General features: G+C 36.9%; 5 protein-coding genes across 5 annotated transcripts; 2 read left to right on the forward strand and 3 right to left on the reverse strand.

Moving 5' to 3' along the window:
• Window positions 1–149: 149 nt before the first annotated feature.
• On the reverse strand, window positions 150–2,247 carry RHIMIDRAFT_276011 (malic enzyme). Its single transcript, XM_023612586.1, has 5 exons — window positions 2,186–2,247; window positions 1,517–2,124; window positions 1,102–1,464; window positions 919–1,043; window positions 150–860 (listed from the first exon to the last, which is right to left on the reverse strand). The coding sequence occupies exons 1-5, from the start codon at window positions 2,238–2,240 to the stop codon at window positions 290–292; spliced, it is 1,722 nt and encodes a 573-aa protein (XP_023468430.1). The 5' UTR covers window positions 2,241–2,247; the 3' UTR covers window positions 150–289.
• A 1,986-nt stretch (window positions 2,248–4,233) lies between these two features.
• On the forward strand, window positions 4,234–5,343 carry RHIMIDRAFT_235484 (uncharacterized protein; the record flags this gene model as incomplete). Its single annotated transcript, XM_023608367.1, has 1 exon — window positions 4,234–5,343. The coding sequence occupies one exon, from the start codon at window positions 4,234–4,236 to the stop codon at window positions 5,341–5,343; it is 1,110 nt and encodes a 369-aa protein (XP_023468431.1).
• A 222-nt stretch (window positions 5,344–5,565) lies between these two features.
• On the forward strand, window positions 5,566–10,672 carry RHIMIDRAFT_304174 (uncharacterized protein). Its single transcript, XM_023614442.1, has 16 exons — window positions 5,566–5,852; window positions 5,929–6,058; window positions 6,114–6,231; window positions 6,287–6,393; window positions 6,474–7,430; window positions 7,480–7,645; window positions 7,720–7,806; window positions 7,857–8,054; window positions 8,109–8,171; window positions 8,226–8,257; window positions 8,305–8,517; window positions 8,564–8,680; window positions 8,736–9,350; window positions 9,403–9,760; window positions 9,818–9,869; window positions 9,925–10,672. The coding sequence occupies exons 1-16, from the start codon at window positions 5,788–5,790 to the stop codon at window positions 10,352–10,354; spliced, it is 3,708 nt and encodes a 1,235-aa protein (XP_023468432.1). The 5' UTR covers window positions 5,566–5,787; the 3' UTR covers window positions 10,355–10,672.
• Window positions 10,475–10,984, reverse strand: RHIMIDRAFT_192992 (phosphatases II; the record flags this gene model as incomplete). Its single annotated transcript, XM_023605985.1, has 2 exons — window positions 10,475–10,668; window positions 10,747–10,984. Coding segments are annotated over 2 exons (432 nt in total), but the record flags the coding sequence as incomplete, so codon positions are not given.
• Window positions 10,985–12,442: 1,458 nt separating this feature from the next.
• Window positions 12,443–13,988, reverse strand: RHIMIDRAFT_276036 (uncharacterized protein). Its single transcript, XM_023612587.1, has 5 exons — window positions 13,752–13,988; window positions 13,578–13,695; window positions 13,230–13,530; window positions 12,995–13,181; window positions 12,443–12,931 (listed from the first exon to the last, which is right to left on the reverse strand). Exons 1-5 carry the CDS (start codon window positions 13,957–13,959, stop codon window positions 12,870–12,872), a joined length of 876 nt encoding a protein of 291 aa, XP_023468434.1. The 5' UTR covers window positions 13,960–13,988; the 3' UTR covers window positions 12,443–12,869.
• Between the last annotated feature and the right edge of the window lie 575 nt (window positions 13,989–14,563).

A 14,563-nucleotide genomic window follows, 5' to 3' on the forward strand; every position in this document is an offset into this window, starting at 1 on the left:
ATCATGCTTTGATGCAATTTTAAACAACTGCTGCATTCGTCATAAATCATCCATCTTTTTTTTCATTGCTGCATAATTTGTTTCCAAACTAATGTATTCATCTGCAACATAAAGTCAATTCTGAGAAAGCATAGAACAAAGCATTGATTTCTTTTTAAAAGCGAGACATTTGTCATTTTTTTTCTTAAAGAGATAAGCAGGCAAACACACACACATGATTCACATGATAGAAAATCACTTGAAACCCATTGCTATTATTTCTTGTGTAAATAAAGCATTTTTATTTTATTTAAATAGACGCGTCAACGATACCATACGTTTCATTGACTGGAGACCACATGTTATTGGATACATAGTCTACTAATTCTTCATGTGTGAGATCCTTGAGTGTTTCATTCTCTGAGAGACCTTCATGTATGGATTCTTCAATGACTGCAGTTGCAACTGCATTCGATACTTCGCGGATACGGACAAGTGACGGGTAAAGCCACTTTTGATGAATTTCTTCAGAAGTTAATGAATCAGCAAGTGCCTTAGAAGCAGCATAGATCATTTTATCAGAGATATGCTTTGGTTGTGCCAATACGGCGCCAAGCCCTAAGCCAGGGAATATATACATGTTGTTTCCTTGGCCAGGAATACAGACTTGGCCTGTGGATGGGATCGTGTAACTAGGAAATGCAGTACCAGAAGCAAAGATCACTCGATTTTCAGTAGCTTCCATTGCCTCTGCAAATGTACATTCGGCTTGCGTTGCTGGATTCGATAATGGAAAGACAATCGGTTGCTCATTTAGTTCGGCTAATCGTGCCAACGCTTGTTTGTGGAAGGCGCCTGGAATGGAAGAAAGACCGATGAGACTAGAATAAAAACATTAGACATATGACAAGCATACATATATGTATACCATAAACTTACGCTGTGGGTTTGACATGGTTTATAATATCCATCAAATCCTTGAATTGCTGACCGTCATTGTCTTGTCGTGCATAATATACCTTGTGTTGGGCAAGTCGATCACCTCGATCTAGTGTGACAAGGCCCTATCATAAACTATGAGCAAAACAATATATATATGTATATATTCTCTCCGAATTTTACTTTGGAATCTACAATCCAAAACACTTTTCTTGCTTCTTCTTCTGTCATTCCAAGTTCGGCTTCAAAGTATGTCTGGATCTGACGAGCAACACCGATGGCTGCTGAACCTGCACCGTAAAAGACGATGCGATGGTCACGAGGATCCACATGAGATTCTTGCTGTACTCGACGTATGGCATTGATAACACCTGAAAGGATGACAGCACCTGTACCTTGAATGTCGTCATTGAAACAGAGTAGTTTGTGTTGGTATTTCTCTAATAGACCAAACGCATGCTCACTAGACCAATCTTCAAATTGAATGAGTAATTGAGGGTATACGGAATGAAGGGTTTCAAGTACAGTATCTACAATGCTATAAAACTGAACAAAGGGGTTAAGTTGTATATTTCTTAAATATCGTAATACACTATACTTCATCATCACTAGGACGTGATTTACGAAGGCCCAAATAAAATTCGTCGTTGCGCAATTTCTCGTTATTGGTGCCCAAGTCTAGTACAATAGGCAGTGTACGACGAGGATCAATGCCAGCACCAGCAACGTACAACTGAAGCTTGCCGATACTGATACCAATACCGTTTGAGCCAAGATCGCCTAGACCAAGAATACGTGAGCCGTCTGTGATGACTGCGATTTCAGGATCAAAGTTAGGTACAGGCTGGTAATTAAGAATGACTTCCTTTAGGTTATTCAGATCCGTCGAGTCAATGTACAGACCGTCAGGCATACCAGGAGCAGCAAGGAAAGGATAGATATTGGAATACTCAATGCATGCAGTACCTACTGTAGGCGTATAGATAATGGGGGCAAATTCTTGTAAGTCGTCCATAATCAATTTATAGAATAGTCGAGTATTGGATGATCGCAACTGGGCCAAAAATATGTATTTTTCTAGAGGAGTCGATTTTGATCGCACTTGTTGAAGAGCACGACGTCTTTGGATGTCCAATGTTTCAACACGAGAAGGTAATAGACCGGTGAGACCAAGGGCTTTACGCTTAGAGTATTCAGTGGCAGTGCCTACGGGTAAAGGACAAGGTAAATAAACAGGTCCAATAGATATCAATTGAACTTTTTCTACCTTCGTTGTCATAACCTGACATGGTTGTAGGAATTGTAGCAACAGATGGAGACATAATAAATATGGATAAGAAAAAGTTTAAAAATAAGTTAGGACTCTATTGAACAGAGAGAGTCTTTTTATATCTTTTAATTAAGCATCAGCCTGGCTCCGGCCAATACCGAATTAGATTTCCCTGAATCAATGCGAGCCTTGGATAAATGAATAAAATGGGATATTATAACATGTCTACTCCCCAATCTTTTTTTTTTCTGTATTTTCTATTGAACCGATCATGGATCCCTATTGCGCAATTCTGTTATAAGAGTAAAGATGACTAAGACCAGGAGGACTGCTGGCCTCCTTTGTTGTCAGTGGCGTGTTCCAAAGTAGGTTGCACATTCTATTAACAAAAAAGGGAGATCATCCACGGATCATTCCGGTGATTCCTGAATTATTTATTTCATATCTGATATCACTCAAGAAAGAGAGAATGATATCGAGCTATACACATGTTTGGCATCTTTCTCTCTCTCTCTCTGTCTCTGTCTTTTCTTTGTAATTGTCTCTTTGCAGAAAAGTAATAAAGAAGTTAAACTGAGCTCTAAATTGACCCCAAAACCTATTTCAGCAGTTTACAACTCAAAGCCGATATTTCCCACACCCCACATTTTGTATAATTTCCTACAGCCCTCACTGTATATTTTGTAAGTTTCACTAAACTTCAGGTATACCCTCCTTTGTGATGAATTGTCCTACTTTGAAAACAAGTTGATTCATTCTTACAGTTGAGTATGAAGATACTGCTTTTCCTAATTGCGTACCATTCAATGAGGGTGAATGCTTGTCTGTTTTTATGATCGCTGTCTAAATCATGAAATTATTTTTACTACAATAGCAAGAAAGGGTTGATGTTATTTTTGGAAGTATCATTGTTTAGCGTGCTACAGATGTAAAAATACTATGTAGACGCAAAAAGGAGTATATCTAAGAAATGATCATGCTACCTTTATGCTTACTAATAAATGTACAGAGTTGGTGAGCGTGGTCGTGCTTTATATTACGTTATGCAATTCTTTCTCGTATCAATTGCATTTATTATACTTGGGCTTTACTCAGTAAGCCATAAGTCAAAAGTGTACAACAAAGGCTATATATGTAGGGTTTATTAAAAAGCGAATAATTTGTGTTATATTCCCTTTGTATGCTTGTGTTATGTTTTAAATTGACAAAAAGGACATTTCATAAAGAAGAAGAAAACAGTATCATGCTTGATCCCGATGAAATCACCTGTTTAAAGGATATCAGATAAGGGGCAAAGTATATTCTGCAACTGAGTTGATAATGCCAAGAATAACATTGCATTCATCATAAGGGGAGCTCGTTATAAAGCCGTGTTCAAAAGTGGCATGAGTTCTTTTAGCAAGAAAAGAGATAAGATAGTAATCACCCGTAATTCTGTATGCATAATATAATAGAGGCTTGATCAATACCAGACACTACACATGTCATTGATAATGGCTCTTTATCCAGATCTATAACACCCAGCTTTACATCGTATCAAACAGTGCTCTCATTAATACTCTTTTTGCAAAGTCGTGCCCCACGAGTTCTGAAGTCCCGCACGATGACAAATTAAATGCACTCTTTTTCCGCTTTCCATCACTTTAATCGGAAAGTGTATCCGTACTATGCAGCTATGAGCAGGGCTTTCTGTTGCCAAGGTTAGAAATGGTTTGATTCAGATAACAAAAAGCATGGCACTTTTAGTGAGGTGATCGTTTTAATGACTCAAACATAATCTTTAGTAGAGCATACATTTCTACTTTACTATCGCATTAGATGATATGTTAGTTTTCAATAAAAGCTGCTCATAACCATTCGATATTTCATCAGCTCTATCCGCTTGGATGTTCATACCCCTTTGGAAACAGAGGTAAATATTATAAGAAAGGGAGCTTCCATTATTGAGCAATCTACAACTTCAGAATATGGGTGGGGGTGTGCGACTTTGATTTGAAAAAGAGCGTAGGGAAAAAAATCATTTTATACTTCTGTCTTTTGTATAAATGTCGCTCATGCTGAAATCAGCATGGACTTTTACTTTTAGGCAAACAGTGATCCGATGCCAACTTCAATCAACACAAAAGACTTTACAACGTCCCTTGATTCCCATAAGATGTCTTCATTTGTCTCAATCTATTTTTCAGAATCTGACTGATATCCAACCAAAGAAGCAGCCGAGCAAACAGTCAAAGAAAAAAGATCAAAAGCACCGGAATCAGGACCAAAAGAAACTGGAGCAACAAGGTCAAAATAACAAGAAGCAAGAGCCACAGGACACACCTGTTGACCCAGAGATTGAACTCTTGTCAAGATACGCAAAAGAGGGAGATTTTATATCTGCCAGAAGATTTTATGAACGTCTGCGCTCACGTCGTGTCCAGATCCCAGCCAGTGTCCACGCTGAATATTTCCTCTGCTTACCGGTCAGCTACAACTATGATAAACTCTGGGCCCTGTATGAGGATATTAAGCGTGAAGGTATGGAAAGGAATAGGTATTTTTACAACACCCTGATAGCCAAGTTTGGTCGATTGAAACGCCCAAAGGATGCTATTGCAATCTTTGAGGACATGAAGAAGTCGGGCATAAGGCCAAACAAGAATACTTACGCTTCTGTGATCTCCGCCTGTGTCAGAAGCAAGGCGCAAAACAGCGCAATGCGTTTCTTTGATGAAATGAAGGAAGCAGGCAAGATCAGCCCGCCAGCGATCAATACGATGATGAAGTTTTATCTTCGATACAAATCAGATAAACAAAAGGCACTCGAGTGCTACCAGCTGCTTGAAAAAGCGGACATGTTGCCCAACGTACATACGTATAGATTGCTCTTGGAAATACATGCTTATTATCGACCATATGATATGCAAAAAGCCAAGGATATACTACATGAGATGGAGCAACGTAATATCACACCTGACGCAAGACATTATGTCGTCTTGATCAACTCTTATGGTAATCGTCAACGTGACCTCTCGTCTGCTCTAAAAATGTATGATTCTATGATAGCAGTCGGTATTAAGCCTGACGACAATATGTATCAAGTGATGGCCCTTATTTATTCCAAACATGGCGATACAGAAAAAGCAAACGAGTTTCGTTATAAGATAGGATAACGACATATTTTATCATTATAGAACTTTATCTGAATCACATTAGATAAAGCATATACCGTCTTGCTATTTGAATCATAATAAAAGAATAAGCAAATGTCAAAAATGATAAGATCTAGTACTCCTGTAGACATTCAGCAGTTGATATGAACTTTTGTCAATCAGATTCATAATATATCAGTATATTCCACAACAATAATCCTACATTATGTTGTATAGATCACAAAAGAGACAGCGAAAGCAAGATAGCAACAGTTCAACTCATACATCATCGGCTCTTTATGTGACTTGTCATCAATGCAAGTTGGGATAGTCGGCCAATGGACTTGTGTACTGAGGCCAATAAAAATCCCACTTGATTATCCTGCATAAAACCAGATTTTTGTGCAATTTTTTTTTTCTTGTATATTTATTCACCATTAGCAGATTGCATTTAGAAGAGAAGCAATGAAAATATATAGAGCAGAAACAGGACAACAAGTCAACTTACAGTCAACTAAAGATATTACTTCGTAAAAGTGACACCCTTCTTTTTTTTTTTTTTTTCTATTCTAATGACGAGTTTGCTTATATACAAATATTCCTTAGGCTAAATGACTTGAAACTTGAGTTAGAGCGTAGCATAGGTGTGCCTATGCACAGTCAAATATTGATGACAAGTTTTGGAACACAAGTGAAAGAGAGCAATTTAAAAGAAATACTAGAGGCAACAGACCAAGTAAGCTCGAGGAATACCTACGGCTTTTATCTTTATTTAAACAATTCAATAATAGAATGAATACATTTTATTTTGTTATGATCGACAATATCTTGACGCTCTTCCAGAAGAAATATCAAATCTATTAGATGTAGAGACTCCTAAATTGGAACCAAGAATATCTGCATTTGATGGTAATAGAATAATGTGTATGTTTCCCTTGGATACTAACTAATCCATTATTAAAAGGCAGTGAATCATTAAAGTCAATAGAAAAGTCATTAAAGAGCCGTACAGTCTCCCAAAGTTGTGAATCATATCTATCATTATTCACAAGTTTTGATGATTACAGTCAGGTTAGATACATAAAGAATACGATCCCCTCCCTCACTCGATAATGACTTTCATATGATTCTAAACATTTTTTTATATATAGTCGCTCATCAAGACGTCAGCAACGCACACACAACTTGCGAAAACATTGGTGGATGAGCAAAAGCTACAACGAATGGCGTTAAACGTAGCCATGACCAACTTGGAAGCACACAATAAATCAATCAATACGAATGTCAAGGCCTTTGTCGCCGCAGCAGAGAAAGAAAGAACGAGACAGTCAACATTGATCCAGTCTTTACAGAATGACCTTGACATACTAAAGCACGTTCGTATTCATCCGACGATATTACATCAATTAAACCTCTCACATAAAAGCAAAGAAAAATTGATTGATTTTGTGGATCAAGCATATATCGAGCAAGTGAGAATAGATACAATCAAATTATGTGATTTCTTGTCACAAGAGATAAGGGACATGTTGGACAAAATAGCTGAGCTTGAACAGTGCGAACAAGAGGTTTTGACAGACATTGCCAACAAGAACAATTTGCATATTTTGGATGCGACCTTGGCAGATATACAACAACTTTATAAAAAGGCGCAATATTTAAAAGATACAAGAAAAAGAGATATAGGAAGAGTATCTGATAAGATAGCAGGCATGCTTAATATACCCATCACAAAGCTATTTGCATCACTTTCTATTCAAAATTCATCACAACAACAACAACAACAACAAACAAATAACAAACCATCGCATGACTCTAAAAAAACATTAGACTCTTTTCGTCATCTAGCTGAATATCATGTTCAAAACTATTTACCTCAATTAGCCAGCTATGAACAGTTCATACGCCAAAAAGTGACGACATTGGCTATATCCAAGAGAAACTCAATACAGGAATTCATAAAGTATATGAACGCAGTATCGCAAATTCAAAGTGAGATTGCTTCAATAGAACCACGATTGAATTCAGCAAAAGAATACCTGGATGAGTTTAAGAAAAAATACGAAACATATGATCTTGGAAGCGTTCGAGATATACTGTTTGGTTATGTAAGAGAGGTCATGTCCAATATACCATCATTTACTAATTTTCATATAGGGTGCTTTAATGATTGAAATAGTGCGTAGAAGAGAATACGTTCAGTTGTTGGCTGAAAATGCAACACTATTAGCAGATATCATGTCAAGATATAGAAATGAGGAAGAGCAGAGAAGAGATTTTTTTAGACGAAAGATAGCCAAGATACTTCCTCTCAAGATGTCAAGTAAGTAAATAATAATAATAATAAACAATAGATTTTACTGTCTTATTCATTACTTGCCCTTCGTATATATATAGTCATGGATGACTCACCTCCGCAATGTGAAATTACAGCAAATGTATCACCTGTGACAGATATGACACTTCAAAAGAAAGATATTATAGGTAAACTAGCCTTTTGATGGTCAACATTCATATCTCACTTTGTATAATAGACTTTATTTCGCTTTTGGGACAAGCGTATGCTCAATCACCTTCATATAATCGACGTCCACTCAGTAGCAGCAAATCTTTAAAGCGATTGATCACACAACAGACCAACGAAGACGAAAAGCTTTATAGTGTTCTCAAATTGATGTATAAACAATTAGATTCCCTCAAGGCCGACTTTTTAAAGAGTATAGAATCTGACTGTAACTGGGCTCTATTTTTTGAATAATAGCCATGATATTTACTTTATTATGTAGTATTTGGACCTGGAAGTATTGACTCGGTAAGAATAAAAAATGCATCAAAGAGAGAGGACAAAGGTATGTTTTATAATCATCTAAAAGAGAAGCTAACCATTAAACTGCTGTACATAGAGAGCCAAGTCTTATCCGATGACGAGAGAAAGGTAATAGATAATAGATAAAAGAAAGTACCAATACCATTTTTGTGTAGATCTATGAAGCAAAGATTCAAACCCTAGAACGAACTCTCCAGTTACGCAGTGAGAGTAAATATAGTACCTCTTACTCACTTGTCAGCAATGATACGACATCAGAGGAGACGAAATCAAAATTGATAGATACAGAAAAAAGACTATTAGAGATGAAGGATACCAATGAACGACAAAAGCAAGAAATTGAGGAATTGAAAAAAGCATTACAAAAAGTATGCAAATATATTAAAAAAAACACTTGCTTACAATATTGTGTAGTTGGAACAAGAAAAGAACCAATGTGAAAATGAAAAGGAAGACCAAAGGCTCCAAATTCAAGAACTAGAGCAACTTTTGGAAGAAGAAAGACAAACCTATGAGCATAACCGACAAAGTGTAAGTAGTACGGCTAAGTAAAGCATAATCCCACGACTCATTTTGTGCCTTTTAGTTGTTGAATGAGGCCAAGATTAAAGACAATTTAGCAGATATCCGTATAGCAGGCCTCGAAGAAGATTGGAAAGGTAAAATAAGTGATTTGCAACGTGCTCTGGAAGAAGAAACACGTACTCTTAATGAACTCCGTCTTCGACACGACGCAGAAATAAGTGATCTTAGATTTGAACATGATACCCGGCTTCGTGAAAAAGTGGAAGCGATTAACAATGAAAAGCGCGAGCTTGCATTACTTGTTGATCAATTGCGTGAGGATTTAGCGTCGGTCAATCAGTCATTAGAGGAAGAACGAGAAAAGTATGAGGAGCGTTTGACTGAGCTACAGACAGAAATTGCAGAAAGTGAAAGAGCAAAAGATGAAATCAAGCTCCTCCAGCAACAAACAAGAATGATGGTGAATAGAGCTCAAGAGGATTGGACGATGAAGAACGAAGAGTTGAAAAGGATTAAAGATGAGCAAATGATAGTGAGATCTGCGATTGCAGAGCTCTTATCGAGGTATATGGGTGAAGGTGCGCAGATTACGGAAAATACCGATCTCGAGCCTATCATTCGTGCTTTCCAGCAAAATTTGGATCAGTTCACTGCACAAGCGAACTTGACACAAGAGGTGTGATCACATGTTTTCAATACTTCCCTTAAAATTAACCGCTTTTGCATAGAATTATGAGAATTTGGAACAGGAAGCGGCTGATTTAAATCAAAGGTATCAAGAGTTATTAGAGACACATCAAGAATGGAGACCAATCGCTATTGGTATGGCTGAAAAATTGGAGGACTATCGCAAGATGATGTTGTATGAGATTATCAATCAGTTCCAGATACCCGCTGATGAGGCTGAGCTCAATATATTGTCCAGAAAGATAACACCTAGTGAAGATGATGCTGCCATGTGGAACGAAATCCTTCAACTGGCATCGTCCATTGATCATCAAAATATCACTAGACGACTTCGTAAGCGCGTGAAAGAAGTTCATGAATTAGCAAGACAGTACAAAAAGGACTACAAGGAATTGAAAGGTATAAAAAGAAACCTCATACATCGAAAAACGAGTATCTAATCGTATAAACAAAAAGAAAAATATATAAAATTATCAGCTAAATTAAGTGAAAAGATTTCTTTTCGAAAGTAAGCAAAAGGAAAGAAGCTTTCTTGCAAGAGTCATTAACATAAGATCAAATAGCTTCAAAGTAGGTGACATCGCTCTATTCTTGCCCACACGCAACTCGGGTGGAAAGCCATGGGCAGCTTTTAACATTGGATCACCTTATTATTTTTTATCACCTGCTGGTGCCACCACATTCACCACAAACAGCTCAGAATGGATCGTAGCCCGAATCACACATATTACCGAACATATCGTGGACGAGAGTGACCCTAATCCTTATGGATTAGCACCACAAGTGAAGTATTATGAGCTAGAGGTAGAATGTTGGAAGAATCAGAAAGCAAGTAATAAAAAGAAGCCAAACTTCATCGACTCAGGACTAGCCTCCATTCCTGTTGATAATCGTAAACGGCCCTCATTTATGGCATCTTCATCCAACATCGTCCACAGTACATCTCCTCCCCATGATGCACTAAAACGAAGGCGCAGTGCAACAGGTGTTTAATATATATATACCCTCTTTATTGATAAAAATAAACTTGTCTTATTATATCTACATAGTATCTTTTCTTGCAACATCACGCTGCATATCAGCAAAGTTACTTGTTTTACCATGAATACTGTGTTCCAGTTTTAACAATTCTGCCACAAACCCAATATTGGGTGATGCTCCAGGCCTTTCCTTGACAATGAGTTGGTAAGCTCTTTTCAAAGTCCACTTTTCAGAGAGAACAAGATAAGCCAAGATGACGGCGACTGACCTTGACTTGCCTGCTTTACAATGCACATAGACCGGTTCATAATGTCGTCTTGCAGTATCTATACAAAACAGATGAGGAAAGGGAAGCTATAAGCAACAGACAAGCCCACAGAAGAAAAAAAAAATGTTTAAATTACTGATAACTTGTACGGCCGTCCGCAGTGTGTCTTGAACATTTTTCATTTCTACCGTGTCTCTTGCTGGTATCTTGCAGTAGACAAAAGATTCCTTTAGTCCGGGTATATCATCATCGCATTCTTCGGCCATATTCAAGATTCTCCGGATCGATCTTGATTTGAGTATGTCCAGTTGCTCTGGTGATGTAATTTCAGGTCCAAGGTATAAAAAATTGGGTACGATCTCTGTTATGCTGAATGCATCGTCAGCCACGATAACTTCCTCTTTGGTATTATCCTGTTGAAAGCGTCTTGATTTAGGGTGACGCCTTGTGTCTAGACTAAACAGACTTGATCTTCTTTGCATCGGAGTGCCGCTTTCTTTGGTAGGCGTACTCTTTGAGAAGGCAGGTGAAGGTGAATCTGAGAGATACTTGCCCTTTGTATCCCAATCTCTAAAGGCAGAAAATCCATGATGAAGCCAGTATACATTTTTTGATGACCCACTATTGAGTATAACACTCATAAGAGTCCAACATGTACTGGAATCCACCATATGGTCATCATATACGACTACAGTAGCATCCTTTGGTAGCAACACATAATCTCCGCTGAACTGATCAATCCATTGCTTAAAGTAATTAATACCTTCGTGTGTCGTAATAAAGTTCTCCAAGTTGAAGTTTTGAGCCACATTACCTCGACGTTGATATCTTTTGACGAGTAAGGTAGGTAAATCCAAGTTGATTGAATGACGGATATGAGACTTTTCAAAGTGAGCAAGTGGTCGCATATCAATCATGAGTGGAGGTGGTACATGATTGAGTTTGTTTCCTAATTCAGCTGGTTCTATGGGTTTTGCAGCTAGACAGTGATCGTTTATGCTGGATGACTGTAAAGTAGAAGAAAGGGTGTCAAGTACATCATGATTATTATACGCCATTATTTTCTTTTCTTGATTCAATAAAAGTAATAATAATAATAATAATAATAATAATAATAATAATAAAACTACGCAAACACTAGAAAGAAAATAAAAGAAAAGAAAAAAAAAAAAAGAAAGAAAAATGAACGCTCAAGTGACAAAGAGAAACCCAAAAAATATGGTAAAACAAGATATAAATATATCCTTGATATATTTTTAGAATTGGAGTAAATTACGTATAAATATATATTGCTTTTATTTTAAGAAATGGGAGGAACATTGGTTGTATTGGAAGACGACGGTGCATGATTTTGGTTATGCTGTTGAGCAACTTTAAGCTGTTCACGTAAATCAGTAATCTTGTTGGTCTGTTTTTTTACTAGTTCCATCAATTGCTCTGTACGTATTTGGTATTGCTTTAGTAGCTGTTTAGTATGTTGTAATTCATTTGAGAGATTTTGAACATAATCGTCATCTATGCTTGATGATGAAGCCGTAGTGACTGTAGACTATAATATGACATGTATGTGTAACAACAGAAGAAAGAAATGGTTATTATTATCAGATTGGCCTGCCCCCCTACTTCCTTTCTCTCTTTTTGTTATCAAACAAAACTTACAGTGGGTGTTTGATAGGTATTTGCCGCGGTGGTGGTAGCGGTGGTATATTCCATATTGGTATTGGTTGTGCTATTGGTTGGATCAAAAAAGAAATCTACCGGTGGATGGTATATATTGGTTGCTTGATCATTGTTATTATTGCTGTTATATCGTATGACATAAGGTTGTTGTTGCTGTTGCTGTTGCTGTTGCTGTGGATAAGTTATATTAAATGATTGAGTATTACTTGACGAAGAGGAAGATGCTGCTGTGTAATAGGGTGTCTCCATCTAGATTCTTGTAAGAAAACAAAGAAAAAAACGAGAAGGAAGAAAAAAAGAAGAGAGATATTAAAAGAAAGCTCCCAGTTACACAACAAATTACTCATAGCAACTGCGCTTCCGGACTGCATACAATATCCGTTACTAGAGTATATCCTTTACTTTAACTAAAGTAAAAGGAATAAACGGTATGATAAAAACATAACTCAAGAAAATTATACAATACCCTACTCATTCCTTATTGATTTACCCTGATGAGACAACGAGAAAAGAGAAATAGGTCATTGATACATATAAATTTAAACTCCATTGAAACTTTATTTCAGTTTGACACACACATTATCTGTAAGAACTCACAGGTTGTGGTAACCTTGACAATAGAAAGGCTCGATAATCATTTTCTATTTTTATGCTTAGTATGCCTATAAATATACTCTTTCCTTTTTCCTTCATTTGTTAGTTACCTGGTTGCTTCTTTGGTGGGGTATCTAATCGCTTTGAAAAATATTTTTCTTTATGATTACTCTGTCCTTGTGTCTGGTGGTGGTGGCTTTTGCTGAGCAATTGAAACCTTCCTTCTACGACGATCGAATTCTTTCTTCGTTCCTGTATGGTTGCCAAGAGTTGTCTTGCTGAATCAGTCACAGACTTCTAAAACAAGCATCAGTCATATTATCACAACAGTATGCCATGATCTACCTTTGTCTCTCGACGCTGCCCCTTCTCCTGGTGACTCGTCGTTGCCATAGTACGGGTGGCATTATTTTTAATTCGTGTCACCGTGTCTATTGGTTGCCTGTGTTGCTCCATTTCAAATGACCTTCTTTTCCGCTGAGGACACTCTATGATATTGGATGACCGCCTGGCAAGAATACTTTTGACTCTATCATTTTCTACTGCCTTGATGCTAGTGTTGGTTATCTTTTTCTGTAATTCTTCTAATCGTTTGTTAGGTATTTTTCTCTGCGTTTCTTGCATTCGTTCAACACGATATGGTTTACTATGATCCTTAAGTTTTCATATGAAAATGATGTATGAAATTATTACCTAATTGCAGATATATTTGTAGGCGTATGAGTATAATCATCCATTAAAACTGAATGATTATCAATAAAGTCTTTAAGGTCATTTGATTCCAAATCCAGGCATTCTACATCATTTTCACCTAAAATAATAAAAAACAGACATCAGTATCAGCCACTTACAACGCTCAGAGCTTACCGTTACTAATCTTTTTAAACAGCATTACACTTTCACACCTTGAAAGCGCTCTTTCATAACACACTGATGGGGCTGGTGTAACTAACTGACGGCGAACATGTTTCCACTCATCATCATCCACACTTTCAAGGTCAATGACTTTGCTTTTACTATAAAAACGCTGCAAGTCAGCCAGATCGTCTTCAAAATCAAAGGAAATAGTACTCATAAAAGAATAAAAAAGAAAAGAAAAGAAAAAAAAAAAAGAGGTATCATGCATCTCATTTTTATTTCCAGAATTAGTACCAAATGTCAACAGTAACTCCTACTTTTTGTTTTACATTTTATGTGATGCGGATCGTATATTCAACCGAGATCATTCTTTCACATCTTTGTGTCCTTTTTTAAACAAATTTGAATCATTGTCTGTGTAAAGTAGAGACACAAAGGAACCATCGACAAGTAGAAAATTCGCGTGTTCAGAAAGACAGATCCCCCTTGATATATATGGCGATTATCCTGTTCATATCTCCGTTTTTTAAGCATTGTTCCTTTAGTGTATGTTAATGCAATACTAATCCTAATATGGCATGCAGGTGAAATCTTGAATGAGGATTTTATATGTGACCACCATTTTACTGAATCTCAATGTCTTGGAACCATATGGGTTATGGTTCTGATAAGATAGAGGCATAATAGTTCTTCAAAATGAGCCTGATGGGCGTAATACTATTTAATAAAGATTAGTAGTTTACCTTGAAAAGAGCCCATCTTTTTTTCCCTTATAAATGATTTCACAATTAGGAATCAGTCAACTCACCGATTTATGGTCC

This window comes from Rhizopus microsporus (genome assembly GCF_002708625.1).
Source record: "Rhizopus microsporus ATCC 52813 unplaced genomic scaffold scaffold_4, whole genome shotgun sequence".
NCBI lineage: Eukaryota > Fungi > Mucoromycota > Mucoromycetes > Mucorales > Rhizopodaceae > Rhizopus > Rhizopus microsporus.

Excerpts from the sequence above, each read along its gene's own strand:
- RHIMIDRAFT_276011 (XM_023612586.1), bottom strand. The coding sequence starts at position 2,240 with ATGTCTCCATCTGTTGCTACAATTCCTACAACCATGTCAGGTTATGAC. Across the intron at positions 1,465-1,516 it reads CACGTCCTAGTGATGATGAA|TTTTATAGCATTGTAGATAC; the intron begins GTATAGTGTATT and ends CCCTTTGTTCAG. Across the intron at positions 1,044-1,101 it reads TTTGGATTGTAGATTCCAAA|GGCCTTGTCACACTAGATCG; the intron begins GTAAAATTCGGA and ends AGTTTATGATAG.
- RHIMIDRAFT_276036 (XM_023612587.1), bottom strand. The coding sequence starts at position 13,959 with ATGAGTACTATTTCCTTTGATTTTGAAGACGATCTGGCTGACTTGCAG. Across the intron at positions 13,696-13,751 it reads GTTTAAAAAGATTAGTAACG|GTGAAAATGATGTAGAATGC; the intron begins GTAAGCTCTGAG and ends TTATTATTTTAG. Across the intron at positions 13,531-13,577 it reads ACAAATATATCTGCAATTAG|TAAACCATATCGTGTTGAAC; the intron begins GTAATAATTTCA and ends TAAGGATCATAG.
- RHIMIDRAFT_304174 (XM_023614442.1), top strand. The coding sequence starts at position 5,788 with ATGAAAATATATAGAGCAGAAACAGGACAACAAGTCAACTTACAGTCA. Across the intron at positions 7,646-7,719 it reads ACTTCCTCTCAAGATGTCAA|TCATGGATGACTCACCTCCG; the intron begins GTAAGTAAATAA and ends GTATATATATAG. Across the intron at positions 8,055-8,108 it reads AAAGAGTATAGAATCTGACT|TATTTGGACCTGGAAGTATT; the intron begins GTAACTGGGCTC and ends TTTATTATGTAG.